Source organism: Aedes aegypti, chromosome 3, assembly GCF_002204515.2.
Source record: "Aedes aegypti strain LVP_AGWG chromosome 3, AaegL5.0 Primary Assembly, whole genome shotgun sequence".
Taxonomy (NCBI): domain Eukaryota; kingdom Metazoa; phylum Arthropoda; class Insecta; order Diptera; family Culicidae; genus Aedes; species Aedes aegypti.
Window position 1 is genome coordinate 340370026 of NC_035109.1, and position 18177 is coordinate 340388202.

The 18177-nt window shown below is 38.6% G+C and overlaps 1 protein-coding gene and 1 long non-coding RNA gene across 3 annotated transcripts in view; one reads left to right on the forward strand and one right to left on the reverse strand.

The window, feature by feature from the left end:
• Positions 1–2250: 2250 nt before the first annotated feature.
• Positions 2251–18177, reverse strand: part of LOC5577758 (ras-related protein Rap-1b) — a 436890-nt gene continuing 420963 nt past the window's right edge. For both annotated transcript variants that reach the window (XM_021849004.1, XM_021849005.1), the window contains exons 7-8: positions 4782–4874; positions 2251–4584 (exon numbers count right to left, since the gene is read on the reverse strand). In XM_021849004.1, coding sequence (XP_021704696.1) covers positions 4339–4584; positions 4782–4874 — 339 coding nt within the window. In that variant the 3' untranslated portion in view covers positions 2251–4338. The remainder of the gene's footprint in view (positions 4585–4781; positions 4875–18177) is intronic.
• LOC110677741 lies at positions 13821–17171 on the forward strand. Its single transcript, XR_002501161.1, has 2 exons — positions 13821–14582; positions 15398–17171. It is a non-coding gene; the product is annotated as an uncharacterized LOC110677741 (long non-coding RNA).

The window sequence follows — 18177 nt, forward strand, 5'->3', positions numbered from 1 at the left end:
CTTCGCATAATCCAACAAGGTGGTGAAATCGCATTTGGACAACTGTTTTTTCAGCATGTTGAGCTCTAGAAACTATAACCATTTTATGGTTATAGTTTACCCAGACAACCAAAATGTACGTATAACGAAATCACCTGGAGGCTTTGTATGTGCAACATTTCACTTATAAGATGTCGCGAAAAGGCCTTCTACGTACAAAAGTGGGGGCGATAGGCGTGCATATATTATGTGATGAATAATAACATCCAATGCGAGTGTATACATATTCTACCGAACTAACCTGTGATCTTATGCGACTTAACTTATGATAACAAATGTTGATTTGACAGCTGCTACGGATTGATTCGACTTACTTTGTACGAGTGTACGGGACGAAACAAAATGTACAAGTGAACTCAGAAAAGAAGTGTTTTATGGGAGGAAGCTCATCAATCTGACGAGTTTATCCACGGTGTTTTGCGGGTTTGATGTAATTAGTATGAATAATCGAGTTGTAACGTGAACTTTCATGCGATTCCTGGTTGTCTGGGTATTATACAATAGTTTTACTTCAAGGATATCAAAAATCTTTGTTTGCGGATGACACAGGCCTCTCCGCCAAAGGACGATGCGTTTAATCTGTACTTCTTCTTTCTGGCGTTACGTCCCCACTGGGACAGAGCCTGCTTCTCAGCTTAGTGTTCTTATGAGCACTTCCACAGTTATTAACTGAGAGCTTACTATGCCAATGACCATTTTTGCATGCGTATATCGTGTGGCAGGTACGATGATACTTTATGCCCTGGGAAGTCGAGAAAATTTCCAACCCGAAAAGATCCTCGACTGGTGGGATTCGAACCCACAATCCTCAGCTTGGTCTTGCTGAATAGCTGCGCGTTTACCGCTACGGCTATCTGGGCCCCACGCGTTTAATCTGTACTAGATTGCAAAAAAAAAATTGGATATTTTTTCTTCATACTTGCAAAAATGGATGATTTCTCCTAATGCTTCCAAAACTCAATTTATTACATTCTCATATAAACCAACATCTCTTTACTTGAAACCTTAAAGTAGACATGTTGTCACGATGAGAGGGGTTCCAATAAATTGGACAGATGAAGTTAAGTATCTAGGGCTCATGCTAGATAAAAATTTAACTTTCAAAAATCAACATGTAAAATGTCTTTATCCACTTATTAACAGAAAATCAAAACTTTGTTTTAACCCTTCAGTCGTCGCGCTGTTGTATTTTGTACAACACTGTTTAGAAAACTTCGCTTTTCGTTCAAATCAGCAGCGTGGTGGTGCTGACGGTGGCAAACCGCGCGGCGACTGGAAGGTTAAGAACAAGCTTTTGATATTCAAACAAATGTTCAAGCCAGCCATGTTGTATGCTGTACCTCCATATTGGCTATTGTTATACCAGGAATAAAGCTTTGCAGAGGAATCAAAATAAAATTTTCAAATGATTCTGAAGCTTCCTCTCTGGTATTGTACTAATGAGTAACATAGAATATCAAGAACAAAATGTCAAATAATTTTGATTAGAATGATGGTGCACAAAAATATCTACCCAGACTCTCATATTAAGACATGATATCCAGTAAAACTATTCTGGAAAAATTTCATTTGAATTATAGAGATTGTAAACGTTTTCTGCCTTGCACAAAAAGTTGGCATTTTCCGAAGTAATTTTCAAATTTATTTTGAATGGAGTACGCTTAGCTGTATATTTTTGAAATTTACATGGACCTATTGTAGACGTACAATAGATCTACTTAGTTAACTAGTGGTCTTTTGTATGTCAGTGAAAAGGTTTTATATCCATCTTCTTCTTTCTGGCATTACGTCCCAACTGGGACAGAGCCTGCTTCTCAGCTTAGTGTCCTTATGAGGACTTCCACAGTTATTGATCGAGAGCTTTCTATGGCAATTGACCATTTTTGCTTGTGTATATCGTGTGTCAGGTACGAAGATACTCTATGCCCTGGGAAGTCGAGAAAATTTCCTTTACGAAAAGATCCTCGACCGGTGGGATTCGAACCCATGACCCTTAGCTTGGTCTTGCTGAAAAGCTGCGCGTTCACCGCTACGGCTATCTGAGCCCATACAGTTTTATACCCATACTGACTGAATTGAATATACTTTTTCAAGTTTTGAGTCAAAATTATCCAAGAACCTTCTGATCTACAAGCATGACTAGCGATTGCCATGCGGTTTGTAAATGAGGGGGGTTCCTAAAGGAATTTCCTTCATTCAAAAACGAAAAACTTTTCTGTAACCATCCAAAATTTATTGATCCATTTTTTATTTCGTCACTGTCATTGTCATCGGTTTACAGGAATTTCGTTTATACATTGTCAAATTTTCCGTCATAGATCAGAAGTGTGACTGATTTTCATCCTTCCGTTTCACTAGCTCTACCATCATATGTTTTATAAAAGTTTGCTCTAGGTAGATTCCTGACTTATCTTTGCTCTATCAATTTCATCTCGCATTGCACGTGTGTTGTTTTTTTTTGTTTCAACGGTTTCCCTTACAAAACTAGTCATTATGATGTGTATTTGCCAAGATAGTATATAGGAAATTTAGCACATTTTAGTATTTTGCGTGAAAAACACACACTGCAAAAGTAACTGGATAAGATGTATCGATAGTTTTTTTCTTTTCTGATTTCATAATAATTATTTCATTTAGCAATATGATAGAATGTATATAACAACTATAGGTATGGCGCGTTGCCTTGTTTTATTTATATTTATAAATACTGTCGCTTAAACACTTAACTTATCGTGGTGTTTTCATTTATTTTCAATTTTATTTGTTACTATTTTTACCCACAAACTGATGGTTTCCCGACTCACTCGTCGCTTCTATTTACTTTTCATCTTGGTTTGTATTTATTGCATCGCAGTTAGAACATTTGTAATTATTTTTACATGAAACAAATTTCTTACTTTGGCTAAAGATTTCTCGCATTAGTAGGTATAGTGAAAAACGGGACAGCAGCATTGCGAAAAGTTTAAGTTAATATGTGCGTTTGGAATGAGTTTTGTTTATTTTTTGGTGTGAAATTGGAACATTGATCGTGGGATATTCTGAGGAACTATGGAAATAGAGGAGAAAAAATTCAACGACTATCAATAACTGCACACTCTCATATCCATGTAATAGTATGGATGAAACCGACATTCAAACATTAGTGAACTCTTCGCTAAAACTTACGTTAAATAATATGGATTTTGTTTTCATGGGAATGGGATTGAAATTCGTTCGTTCTTGTTGTGTTCAGCTTGATTGATTTGATTTTTTCTGTGTCAACTAAACTTGAATCTTGAATAGGGTGTGACTTAGCATGAAGTACAGGAATTGTATATTTATCGAATCTTCAAACACATATGGCACGTGGTAGTTATATACATATAAATAATTTAAATTTAACATTGAATTGAAATTTACTCAATCAAAATTATTCAACTTCGTGTCATGAAAATATGCTATTGAGAGTAATCACTGACATTAGACTATAGTTGCGTTGTTAAAATCAACTTCTAGTAAATAAAACATGTTGTATCAGGGTGTAAATAATTTGGTATGTTTCTATTTCAAAATATATTTAACCATATTTCATATTCCAAATTTATCTGATAAAGGAAAGGTCGAGAGCACAAAAAATCGAAGATCGAAAGGACAGAAGATTGAAAAGACAAAAGGTCGAAAATCATTAGCTTCGTTTTTCGACTTTACGTCCTTTCCATTTTGTTTATCGATCTTTTGTCAATTCCATTTTGACTTTCTATCTTCCTTGTGATGGATATCTGAGAAATATATCAAATTCATATTCATAGGCTTATCGTACGAAAAGCACAATGATTTCTAATCGAAAAAGCTTCTTGTTTAGTTGGGAATTTTATCTTATTCTTCACCAGCATAACTTTGTCAGTTATTTCGAATACTTTCACTGTAATAGCTGAAACCATTATTCGTCAAACATTTTCTTTGCTACCTAAGACATTTTCTAAATTGACAGTTGCAGTTTATGTCACACCCTATTCTGCATATAAATGATCTTGGTTAGTTAACTGCTCATTTGGTTTGGATTTACCCGTATTATTCCACATCGCTACTTTACAACTTTGGCCTAGTTTCACGCGTTTTTCACTTACTAGTTTTTTTTTTGTTCAGTTTTCTAATGTTTTGTTGAAATTTCTTAATTACTGCAATTTAACAAAGTGTTTATCGAATTCAATGCTATGAATCTGTGTAATAATTACATTATCGAATAAATATATAGCCCGTGCTGCGGATCGAAATGTATAGTTCCCCGAATGCACATGTAATCGCCATCCATCAGGCGTTCTAAGACAGAATGCACGAGTTCCGTTTTCCGCCCAGGCTTTTCTCCTGGATTTGCTGCAGGTGAGCCAGCTGGGCTGCGGACGGGACATGCACCGATGCTGGCGGGACGTTCTGCGATGGGGTGGACGGTCCAGTGCCACCACTTCCACCACTGGCGTGCTGTGGGAGCGATTGGCGTCGCCGTCGACGAAGCGCCGGACTCAGATTGTAGGTGATTTTGGCCTGGGCGAGCAGTTCCTTGAAAACCTGGGAACGAATCAGGCGGTTAAGCATAGAGGGTAGTTGATTATGGGTGCAATATTAGCAAGCATTTGGAGCAGGAAAACACTGTGTTTTATTAAAAAGTAGCCAATGAAATAATTATACATAAGAAGTACGAACTCCGCAAAGCCATTTAAATAAAGGTAAATAATAGTAATAATCAGACATAACCAAATAGTAACCTGTGAAATGTTCCGATTCAATTTGGCAGAAGCTTCGACAAACCCATTTTCCCAGTCAACCGTTATCATCGATTCCGTGGTGTCTTGTGGTATCTGCAAGGAAAGCGAGAGAACAAATAGGATTTCAAGAGCATGGGAAATTGAGAGAGAGTGTTGAATTTCTGTTTGAGCTTTCGATATATGGTGGTGAATATGGCGATATGGTTGTGCTTTTATCATAAAGTTCAGTGTGAATTATTTCACCGTTATGAGAGGTTTTTTATCAAGAAAATTATAAGCTTGAAAGGTTGCTCATATAGAATACATGATACATGTTCAAAACACAACGTGCGACATCTCAATCTTCGTGAATTCGAAAGAATGTGTCAATAAAGCAAGAATCAACTTAATATCAACTGATTTGGCGAATCCATAGCACCTGCTTCAGGTTCCGTCAGGGCCTCTTTGAGGGCATTTCTGATTTATGTAAAAAACATACACGTCACAAAATGAAGAATAAACTCGATAGAAACAGATGTTGCCACTACAGAGCTCCTGGCACAGATTCCACAACGGTGTAACATCTCTATCTTAGTGAATTTGAAGGAATATGTCAATAAATGAAGGATCAACTTGGAATGTGAACTGATATGTCCACTCCAAAGCACCTAGCACAGGTTCCACAAGAAGATTTGGAGATATTTTCGTTGTATGTCCAAAACAAGCCGTGTTAATTAAGGAAGAAAGAACTCGGAATCAACTAACAAAGTTACTTCTGAGCACCTGGTACTGCTTCCGTCAAGGCCTCTCAGGGGCATTTCAGCTATATGTCTAAAACCTACTGTGCAACGCCTCAATCTTCGTGAATTCGGTAGAACTTGTCTTTGAGAAATCTGTCATGCAGATCTTCTTGAATACGCCAATAACTTTGCCAGGGGTGTACTGAGCAACTAGATAAAATTTAGCAGAGAATCGAAAATAAATCTAACAAAGAATTCACCAGAACATCGTTTGGACCATTCATCAAGAATCCAAAAAAAAACTATAAGCTTGAATGTTACCAACAATCCGTTGTAAACGTATCAAAACTTATCAAGATCATCAAAAGATTTATATGAATAACTCAGGGTTTCTTAATAAATTTGTTAAAAAACTTGAACCAACTTAACTTAGCAAAACCAAAAAATCAGGGTTTCTCAATAAATTTGTTCAAAACTTGAAAGAAAATAATTCTTTATAAATGATGATACTCTTTCGGCATACCAACGTATGGCATATTTACTGCCAATTATTATTTTACCAGTGTAAAAAAAAAACTGAACAATATGTTACTGAACAATCGTTTTTTCGTGTTTTGTAGGCTTCGGGGCCAAAGGGGCTATTGCTGTTCTCATATTTTTCTTAAAAGTTCAAAAACTTTTACGCTTACTTACCAGGAATACTAGGTACCTACGATAGAGAGGTCATGACCGCCAGTGGTTATTGAAATGCTTTCGAAAGCATCAGCTTCAAAAATCTTAAAATTTGATACTCATATTGATATGGGGTCATGCACAAATTACGTCACGCTCCAAGGGGGGGAGGGGGTCGAGCCAAGCGTGACAAGCCTTACAAAATTTGAGGAGGACTCATACAAAAAGTGTGACAAGGGGGGGGGGAGGTGGTCGAAAAATTTGAAATTTAGCGTGACATAATTTGTGTACCATCCCTATGAGGGCCTTCCTTAGCCGAGTGGTTAGAGTCCGCGGCTACAAAGCAAAGCCATGCTAAAGGTGTGTGGGTTCGATTCCCGGTCGGTTCAGGATCCTTTCGTTATGGAAATTTCCTTGACTTCCTGGACATAGAGTATCATCGTACCTGCCACAAGATAAACGAATGCGAAAATAGCAACTTCGGCAAAGAAATCGTACATCGTACATGTTCCTGATTGGTCACTTCCCCCAAGGCACCTGGACCCTACTATAGATTGGACAAAGCATCTAATGGTTCTGAATATTCTCCAGGAAGCATCATCTTGGAGTTTTATGCCCACTTGGATATAGTTCCGGTTGATTACCTGATTGGGAATGCAAATTCCAACGAATCGTAATACGTCCACCTGCATTCAATCTTCAATCGGTTCTAGTTTCTTGTGAAATGTCAACATCTATGAAACTTCACACCGCACAAAAATGTGATTTAGATATGACCCCGGAAAATATAGAGCATCTCCAGTGGCCATAATGCATGGCCAGGATTTCTGAAACGAGACCAAATTTGGCATCAAATGTTTCAGATTCATCACATTTCATCAATTTTGCAAAAAGTTATAAGCACTTGAATTTGGGAAAAAATTTGCCTATCTCAATCATTTTTCCAATCCTCCATCCTAGGTTCTGAATATGTTTCCTAATGCATAATCTGAAAGTTTGATGCCCTGTTGGATATGGTTTCGAATAATATATACCCGACCAGAACCACATAACAAGGTTATAACACATTCCTAACAGCAGCAGTTAAAAATAACAGAAGTTGATATAATTTTGTTATCAAGATGGTTTTGTTCTCAACTTGTTATATTTTTAGTAACACATTTATAAGAACATGTGTTGTATTTTTGACATCGTATTTATAAGTTTAATGTAAATAATATCCGGTGTCATAAACAGTAACATAGTTAGCAATAATTTTGTTATTTTGTAACATCATTGCAACACATTCTGTAATAATATTGTTATAATTATAACAGGGTTTTTTATATTTTAGTTCAATTTGGTGAAAATTTTGTTGGAATTTTTGTTATTTTAACTAGTAACGGTACATGTTTTATAACAACTGGTGTTACAAAAAAATCATATCAGGAGAACACATTCTGTTATAATCTTGTTTCTTCCATCTGGTCGGGTAGGCACATGATTGGAAATGCAAACATGACTGAGCATGAGCATGATTGACCGCCCGCAGATGCTACTCCGTTATTGCAAGAACAGCTGTACTTACACAGGGAACCAACAGACACTACTCGGGATCAGTAGCATCCGCAATGTGTAAGTACTGGTGCTCTCATTAGTATAACAAACAATAACGGCGCCGGCTGCGTCCGAATGCAGGTCAATTTAGGGATGGGAGGGAAATGTTGACGTGTTACTTGCTTTATGGAAGCCGAGGAGTCCTCTGCACTTCCACAAGTATACACTGGGAATTTGGATATGGGGAAGGTTTTGGTAAAGGATTCGTTTTGGTAAACGATAAATATATAATTTGAAATGAATGCGCCTAACCGAATTCGCGATATTACTAGATAAAAGCATTGAATGCCGAACAAGTGTTCGTCGCTCGCCCCATAGGAGCATGCGACAAGATCAAAGGATCAAACACTACTAACGCGATCCGCGATACTATTCCACCGTGGTACGCGCACGACGCGCGACATGTTTGATCCTGCCCTCGTCGCCCGCCCCCGCTGGATCAAACAATACTCGATTGGAAATGCAAACATGACTGACCATATTTTATATGACCATATATATGGTCATGGCAACCGGTGGTCCTGAAAATGCTTCCATAAGCATACCCTTACAAATCTTATTTTAACCCTTTGGGGCCGGCGCGGTCATATATGACCGCAGTACAAAAAAGGCTGTAAAAAAAGAACCAATGAACAAATGTATATACTGTCTTCGGCAAAGTTGTCCCAAATATACTCTTTTATCAGAGAAAAATATGAAGTATATGCCTTTATGACCTAATTGACAACCTAGAACATCCTGAACATCCTGAAGTTTGGAAAATTTAACTATAAGTACATACGAAGCGTGAAATGCTGTTTGTGAACATAAATGATGTTCAGGCTAGATAATACTGAATTACTCTTTTAACGAAAACACTATTTCACTTGCTTTGCTATGTCCTGGGATGTTCTAGGACGTCCAAACTGTCCTGAAGCACACTCTTTGAAATCTACAACCGTAACAGTAATTGTTTGGGTTAAAAACAATAACATTACAAATTCAAATAAAATCTACCAACCTCTGAGAATCTCAAGAGCTATTTCAAGGAACGTTTGGGATATTCCAGGCCCTCCAAATTACCCTGGAGTTCAGAACTTCAGGTCTACACTTGTTCCAGTAGTTATTCTCGCTGAACTGAGTGAAGTTATATAATCTACAATGTTTACTGAACCTTGTCACGGATCAAAAGGCTACTTCAAGGAACGTTTGAGGTATTCCAGGCCCTCCAAATTACCCTGGAAATCTGAATTTCATGTCTACATTTATTCCAGTAGTATTTCTTGCTAAACTGGGTGAAGTTATATAATCTACCATGTTCACTGAACTTTCGCACGTATCAATAGGATGTTTTAAGGAACGTTTGGAGTATTCCGGGCCCTCCAAATTACCCTGGAGTTCAGAACTTCAGGTCTACACTTGTTCCAGTAGTTATTCTCGCTAAACTGAGTGAAGTTATATAATCTTCAATGTTTACTGAACCTTGTCACGGATCAAAAGGCTGTTTCAAGAAACGTTTGAGGTATTCCAGGCCCTCCAAATTACCCTGGAAATCTGAATTTCATGTCTACATTTATTCCAGTAGTATTTCTTGGTAAACTGGGTGAAGTTATATAATCTACCATGTTCACTGAACTTTCGCACGTATCAATAGGATGTTTTAAGGAACGTTTAGAATATTCCGGGCCCTCCAAATTACCCTGGAGTTCAGAACTTCAGGGCTACACTTATTCCAGAAATTTATCTCGCTAAACTAAGTGAATTTATAAAATCTTTCCTGTTCACTAAACCTTCTCATGCATCAATAGGCTGTTTCAAGGAACGTTTGGGATATTATAGGTGCTCCAAATTACCATGGAGTTCAGAACTTCAGGTCTACACTTATTCCATTATTTTTTCTTGCTAAACTGAGTAAAGATATATAACTTACCAAGTTTACTGAACCTTGTCACGGATCAATAGGCTAATTCAAGGAACGTTTGGGGTATTCTAGGCCCTGCAAATTACCCTAGTGTTCGTAACTTCAGGTTTACATTTGTTTCAGTAATTTATCTCTCTAAATTGAGTGAAGTTATATAATCTAACATGCTCACTGAACCATCTCATGGATCAATAAGCTCTTTCAAGGAACGTTTGGGATATTCCAGGCCCACAAATTACCCTAGAGTTCAGAACTTCAGGTCTGCACTTGTTCAAGTAATTTATCTCGCTAAACTGAGTGAAGTTATAAAATCTAACATGTTCACTGAATTTTCTCACGGATCAATTAGCTGTTTCAAGGAACGTTTGGGGTATTCCGAGCCACCCAGATTACCCCGGAGTTCAGAAATTCAGATCTACAATTGTTCTAGTAATTTTTCTTACTAAACGATGAAGTTATTTAATGTTCACTGAGCTTTCTCACGAATCAAAAAGATATTTCAAGGAACGTTTGGAGTATTTCAGGCCCTCCAAATTACCCTGGAGTTCAGAACTACAGGTCTTCCCTTGTTCCAGTAATTTTTCTTTCTAAACTGAGTGAAGTTATATAATCTACTATGTTGACTGAACCTTCTCATGGATCAATATGCTGTTCCAAGGAACGATTGAGGTATTGCAGATCCTTCAAAATTTCCCCAGGACTTCAGAACTTCAGGTCTACTATTTTTCCAGTAATATTTCCTTCTAAACTGAGTGAAGTTATATAATCTACCATGTTCACTGAACCTTCTCACAGAACAATTGGCTATTTCAAGGAACGTTGGTGATATTCCAGGCCCTCCAATTTACCCTGGAGTTCAGAATTTCAGGTCTACCCTTGTTCCAGTAACTTTTCTCGCTAAAATGATCAAAGTTTTCCCTTTGAGGCCGGCACGGTCATTTATGACCGCAGTCGGAAAATGGCTGTATAAAAAGAACCAATGAATAAAATTTACTATCTTCGGAAAAGTCCTTGCAAATATACTTCCCTGTCAGGGAAAAATTTTAGGTGTATGCCTTAATGTCCTACTTGGCAACCTACAACATCCTGAACATGCAGAAGTCTGACAAATAGAATAATTAGTATAAAAGTAGCTTAAAACAGCTGTGATCAACTAATTTTTTTTTGTTTACCATGAATTTTTGACAATCATCGCTTAGGGAACAAAGGAGATTGGTAAGCACTGATGACGCTTAACGAAATTTCGGTAAGTTTAGTGTTCACTGTGCTTGCACTTTGCGCTGTCAACCCAATCGCGAAGTGTCCTCATGGATAGTCTTATAGTCCACACTGCCATCTGTTGCAAGAACCGCGCGAAGCACTGTCTGCCATGATGGATTTTTAGTTGACGTTTGCCTAACACGCACACTACTACATGAATTGCCTGTAAGTTTTGTTCGCATAATTCAGCAACGTGTACAATATCAAAAGTCAAAGCGGTCGAACACTAGCGCCTCTGGTGGAACGATCGCGTCGGTCAAATAAAATTCAAATTCATCGTTAAACGCATGTACCATGAGCTTCTCAAGAGTGTTACGTCTGTTTGTCTGTGACAGTACAGTAGTGACGCCTCTACACGGATAGTCGTGTTGCACGATTGCAAAAAAGAAGTAGAGCTCGAGATTTGTATGACGATTACCGGATCTTTTCGTAAAGGAAAGAGTCTTGACTTCCTTGGGCATAGAGTATGGGCACATGCCTGCCACAAGATATATCCATGAAAAAAGGTCATTAGCTGAGAAAGATCTCAGGTAATAAATGTGGAAGAGCTAAACTAACACTAAGCTGAGAAGCCAGCTTCCTCCCAGTGGGAACGATATGCCAAGCAAAAAGAAGAAGATTCGTCGACAAACACATATATTCAAAACGTGTTTCTACTCGTTTACGCATTTAGACTCTACTGACGTTTTCACAAATTGTTCTCAAACAAAAGGTGAAAAGCAGGGGGGTTGAAAATAGTATATTTTTACGTGACATAATTTATGGATGCTTCCCAATAGATAACGCTAATTATGACTGGAAACTTTGTCGGATACACCATGTTTCGGCAGTGCTTCGTTTCGTGGTTATTAATTTATTACCACTAAATCCTGACTCTCATCGCGTTGTAGATCTTATGTACTGAACATCCCGACATGTTAGATAATCTAGAACATTCGAAATGATCTGATAATATTTGCTGAACACTCAGAAGGTTCAGAATATACGGTAGATTACAGTTCATCACCTTGTATGATGAACAAGGTTATTATTACAAGCATAGACTTCAAGTTATGAACTCAAGAGCAGTTTGGAAGACCTAGCACCTCCCAAAAAATATTTGTCATCATTTCTTGTTTTGTTTAGCATTTTGAGCACCAAAACTATTGAGAGGCGTTCAAAAAACTGTATAATCCCAAGTAACCGTACAGCTGTATATAGTTGCATCAATATCACTTTATATGCTACTATAAAATATGGCATATAAAGTCATACTGCATTACATGTCTCATTAATGCAGTATTAAAGTGGAAAAGGGCGCTATTAAAATGTAAATACGGCTACAATTCCTAGCTCTATGTTGGCAATTGCTAAAGTATAGTTACGGTCTGTACCGTATAAAAGCTTTAGCCAAAGTGTATTTAATGCTCAAAGGAAACCATTATTTTAAGACCCAAAATAGAAACACAAAAATATTATTGTACTCTTTTTGTTCGTTGGATGTCAGGTCAGCGTTGCTTATTTTTGTCTGTCTATTTTTTTTGTGTGATTGGTGGGATTCGAACCCAAATTAAGTGAGATGTTTTCGATGACTCGCCGCGCCTATCCTCCGGACCATGAATGCTGCATGTCTTGGCCGGGAAAATTGTACAACTTCAAGCAGCACTCTTTCGCTGCCGGTGGCAAATATTGTCGATTTCACTCGTCGGATACGTCGAATCATGATAATGTTTTTAGTGCACTTATTCCTTGTGGTTCAAGGAACAAGTGCACCGAATACGTTGAGATGATCCGTTTTTCTGCACTCTACAAATTTCGTGATAGTTCAATTTGGGGTGAAGTGCGCAATTAGTTTGGTGAACACGACTGTTGCACTTCCCAGTTAACCGCGGTTGTCGCTCTTTTGCTGTTGAGATTTTGTTTTGATTTCATTATGTGGGGCTAAAACGGTTGCTCATCTTCACGCTTTGTGTATCGTTTTAGCATCTTGCCACATTGAATCGGCGATAGGCGTGTGGTGTACGCACGGGCCTAACAATCGTAAGGTTTTTGGTTCAATTCCAGGTTGATGCAACTTTTTTTTTTTGTTTTCAAATTCTGGTTTCTCATAAGACAAATCTACGAATTTCAACCAGATTTCTTGTGGCGAATTTTCATAAGGGATATTTAAGTATTTCTATAATCTATTTGCCTGAGTGAATGAAGGATCGACGATAAATACTGCATTGAAGTCTTGCCGTTTTTGTTGCGATGAAGCATTGAGTAAGATGATGCAATGAAGCATTGAGCGGTGACCGTATATCACCCATTGATGCACATTTCATTGCTACAATAAAGCAATGCTACATTGCATTCATAAAATGGAATTAAAGCATTATTGCACGCATATTGCAGAATAAAAGCAATGATGCATTGCACTCGTTGAATTAAAGTTAAAATACGGTTATACATTAATGCTTGTGGTTACTTGGGAATAGTTCTTGGAAAAAATCAGGCCCCAATCAGGTTAAGGTGCATGAGTACTATGTATTTTGAAATCTCATATTGAGGATTTTGCCCTCTAATAGACTCACACCTAAATAATTTTGTCACACCGAAATATTCTCCAACCATGTTTGCCATATATTGGATGGCGTCGTAGCTAACAAAACCAACAAGTAACGCACATGTAACGCATTCTGTTGGATTGTACATTGAATGCAAGTTGCGTGCTTCTATTAAAGTGCCATATATACTGACACTACACGTTAATGCTTCCAGTGGGCTTTTTGCCCTTTGAAGGAAGCACCACACTAGACAACGGACTAGCATGCAACGCCCAGTGGCTCAGTCGGAAGACATTCCTGTCGAAAAGTTTTCCGGCCTGAGGCGGGAATCGAACCCACACTCCTTAGCACGATGCGGCTAAATGCTTCGGTGACACTAACCGCACGGCTACGAAGCCCGATGTGTTTGATTGCACATTGAAACCCCCTAAATTACGACCCTGTGCCTAACTGGAGGTCGTCAGCTTCTGCAGCCCTAAAGATCAGAAAAACCATCCATTCTACTGGCTACCTACAAGCAGCGATGCAGTGAGCCTAGCCGAATCACCATACGAAGAGCATGGATCTCCCAGGCATCCAATCTCCTACTCTCTAGGCGACCCCAACATCCATCATCATCATCATCATCATCACCATCATCACTGCCGTAGGAGTGATTAGGAAGACCTGATAAGAGCGGCGAGAATCGCTCTGAGAACCAGCGAGGTAAAACATCGCAGCGGGAGACCAGCGGATCGATAGCCCGAAGAGTTGGAGCAACCTTCAGTCCAAATCTACCAGGTCACCGAAACACACGGGCGGTGGACCCACGGCCGGTTAATTTTATCCGTTTGATTCGTTCTTTATTGTGTTAGTTGTAAGCTCCAAACCAATTAAATAGTTTAAGTCAAATAAACCTGTTTGCATGTTCGTGATAAACTTTCAATAAATGTAGTGTTTAATAGTCGCGAGTGTTAAATTTGGTTGGTGTAAATCCCGAAAAAGGCTAGAACGACCAGGTTGAGGACACTGTGCATGCAAGAAGACCATTGTGTGGCACTGAAACAAAGAAACAAATCCCATCGATGTTGGAGACAGGAACCGTCTGAGCTATCCACCCAAGGTATTTGGACCTTCCCCATCACGATGTGTGAGTATTTATTTTTTCACGTTAAAAATGTGCACGAGAATCTATTCCTCAACAAAACGAACAATATTCATATTGGTATTGGAAAGCCCTTGAAAACTTGAGCGGAAGATTGTGTATCAATTCTTGTTTGTTTGGCTTGAAGTCACCCCTTCTAAGGAGTGAGATTGGACCAATTTTCAAACGTTTCGTATTCAAAGCAAAACAAACGAGTTTCAATTATTTGCCCATACATGTTGTGCGGGAACTAATCCCAAAGAAGTCGCCACGATCATTTCGGAATTTACATTATGCATACGCGAGTATCGAGTTCAATATTTATTTCACGGCAACAGGAGCGGTTCTCGTATCTTAGAACTACCTGCAAATCCTGTGGGAAGCATACAAAGTTCAGTCTGATTACAGAGGTTCCCAATTTCATAACAACATACATCCATACACCCATGACCGTATGTATCCTCATATTTTGCAGAATATTTCTATTCAAATTACGAAAGTTGTTCAAAAATTAATCAGGACTGACGCATTTTTGGCACAATCTCACCCCAAACGACGGTACTAATCAGGTTTCAGACAGCCTTGATAATAATTACCATTTTGATTTTAAGTATAAAAGTGGAAAAAGTAATTTTAATGTTTTAATACAGATGATTTTTTTCTGATAATATGAAAATAATATGTTCAGGCTCCACCCCTTCCTTGGCTCAACAATTTCACATTCCCATACCTGTGAAACCTAGAATCATTCTATTAGACCATTTAATCTTCCACAAGTGTTTCTAGCTTTTCTGTAAATATGACTCCCGTCCATTCACCAGGTGAACCTACCAGCCAGGAGGTACAACTATAATCGTCAGAGAGACTTGCAATAGGAAACCAAAATGTTGGTAGCATAGTAGGATCCAGTGATACAAAAATGCAATCGGAAGAAATTGAAACCGCACATATTTTCGTAACGGAATCGAATGGCAGTGGAACGCGTAGAACACGATAAATGACAATCCATTTCCGGTCGAACGGTTTCTCTAAGCTGGGATTCCGCGGGCATATCCATCCACCAACGACATTGTCGACGACGACAACGGTTCGACGAGATTAATTCATTCCATTGCACAATGATTTTCAATTTTTCATTCCGAACACCAGGCACAAGTCAGCCAAGCATTTGAAGCACTTTCCACGGGAGCTTTGGTTCGATTGTGCAATTTTGTGGTGAAGATTGAAAGCGATAGAGTACCGTGCTGCATCAATACTGGACACTTTTGCCGACGCCAATGTTTAAAAATTTGAGCAGGTTTTCTATAGAAATAATGAATTCTTATGTAACGAACAAATCAATGTTGCTTTTAAAATAAATGATAGTTAGAAATTCATAGAACAAATGTCAATTTGGAGAAAATGAGTTGCAAAATTATGACTGTGGTTTGAACTAAACCAAATACTTATTTTGTCATTTTATGGTTCAAAATGTTTTCTCTCACTTTTATTTGGTCGGGGTTCTGCTAAACCGCACCAAGTGCCAAAATCTTTATTCCGAGATATTTTACTTTAAAGTCTTTTCCTGTACTAGTTTATCGCAGACGATAATTTTAATTTTTTTATCGCTCACATACTATTAACAGTGCTCAATAAGTACACCGAGATTAAATATACTAATAAATCATCAAGAATTAACAATGTGATTGGATTTCATTAAACAATATGAAGCACTCAGTGCACTTTGGCTGAACAAAAATTGAAAAATATGGTTCTTGGTTCGGTATGGTTGTACACAGTATTCAACAACATGTAACCGTTTGGTTACAAATTGTTGATTTTTGTTGAATGTCGGACCCTTCACGTTTCTTGTGCAAAAACAGAAGAAAATTACCACAGGAGTGATAGGGTCCAGTACCGCTGTAAACGTCTTCGTCCGCTACCAATTGATAATCATGGTGGAACGATAGGCATAAGAAGCGAGATAGCATGTGAAAAGGTAAAATAAGACGGAATGTGGGAAACTGAAAACTCAGTAGCCATTGCCCAAATTCGGCAGCTATTTTAATTAGGCGTCCGTGTGCTTATGACGTGGTTTACACGCTAACTTAAAAGTACCCTTAAAATGAGTACCATGTACCCATTATTATGAACTGTATGGAAATGTCAGAAGAAGGGTATTTTCCAATGACATGAAAAAGGGTACTTGAGCCCCATTATAAGGTATGCTCACTCGCAAAATTAATGGGTAAATAGTACACGGTATAGCTTACCACCATCAATGTCTCAATGTTGCTGTTTTGATTCGGATCCAAAATTTAACGAAAAAAATGTTGCTCAACGTGGAAGTCATTCTGCTCAGTTAGTTCTTTTTACAGATACGTAAGTAATAGCGGTGATTTTTTTCCGGAATGATAAGTTTTACGAATTGCTCCTTTTTTCACATTTCAGCATTCTTCAGATTCCATACTGTTCGCTACAGCCATTCCCGAGTACAAAATTTGACCTTCCGGCTGGTTCCAATGAGGATGTTTTGGAGTGTATTCGCGTCTTCACCACTTAAGTGTTTGGTTTCCGCAAGGGGATATATATGAGTAATAAATATATTATATTGTATTCAAGAAGTCTTTTAATAATACTGTTATAAATTTTCTCATATTTTCTTTGAATACCTAACCTCAATCTGCTGCAAAAAGTGAGGTTTTAATACCCATTTTCATTCTACATACCAAGAGTGAAATATACCCATTATTTGAAGTTTGAAGCGAATACTCTTTAATGAGTAAGTCGGCTTTACTCTTTTAATGAGTTAAACCACTTTAGTTGGAAATGGGTACGAAAGTACCCATTAATGGGTACTTTGAAGTTAGCGTGTAATAGTGCAGTGGTTTAGTGAAATACACTGAATACCAACCTCCCCCCCCCCTCCTCCAGCCCTTAGCAGGAGCTAATTGGGTGTTAGGGATAGTCACCGCTCAGGTAAATGGAAACCCTGCACGAAACTAGAATTGTTCTTTAATTTACCGCTGTCCTTTAGGACCTCTTGTTCCTCTTGTTCTTGCTCTTGTGTCTTTGTTTCGGACCTTGAACAGGTTCCGCCGTCCAGCACACGGCTCGGCTTGAGAAGCCATTAGGCTTCCGGGCCTACATGTTAACGATCCTGTCCTTTAGTAGGACCAATATCTCGGGCCTTTGGCCCTAATCGTCAAGGAGATCCCCCTCTCGGCCGTCCAAGGTGGCCATGCCACGGCCGGCCGATTGTGCCTAAGAGGGAAGACGCCTGCAACCCCACCGTCCAGCAACGCCCGCTGGCTCGTCAACGGACCGGAATACCAGCCCGTACATCCGCCCGCTTCGCCATTCCGGCGAGAGTTCCGGCCGCACAGCAGGATTTGTGTCGCTGTGTCGGCCATTCGACCACCCAACAACATAAGGCAGCGGTGTGTACCGGTACAAGATAGAATAGGTCACACGTAACAAATTCACACTTGATTTGAAATAACAGAACAACACGCACCCGCCACAAATAGAGAATTTTATAAATAAATGTGCAAGTAACGTGAAAGTTCCCGTGAGTTAGTTTTTGTATTCGCGAAAAGCCCTTGATTACCCGGTAGCTAGC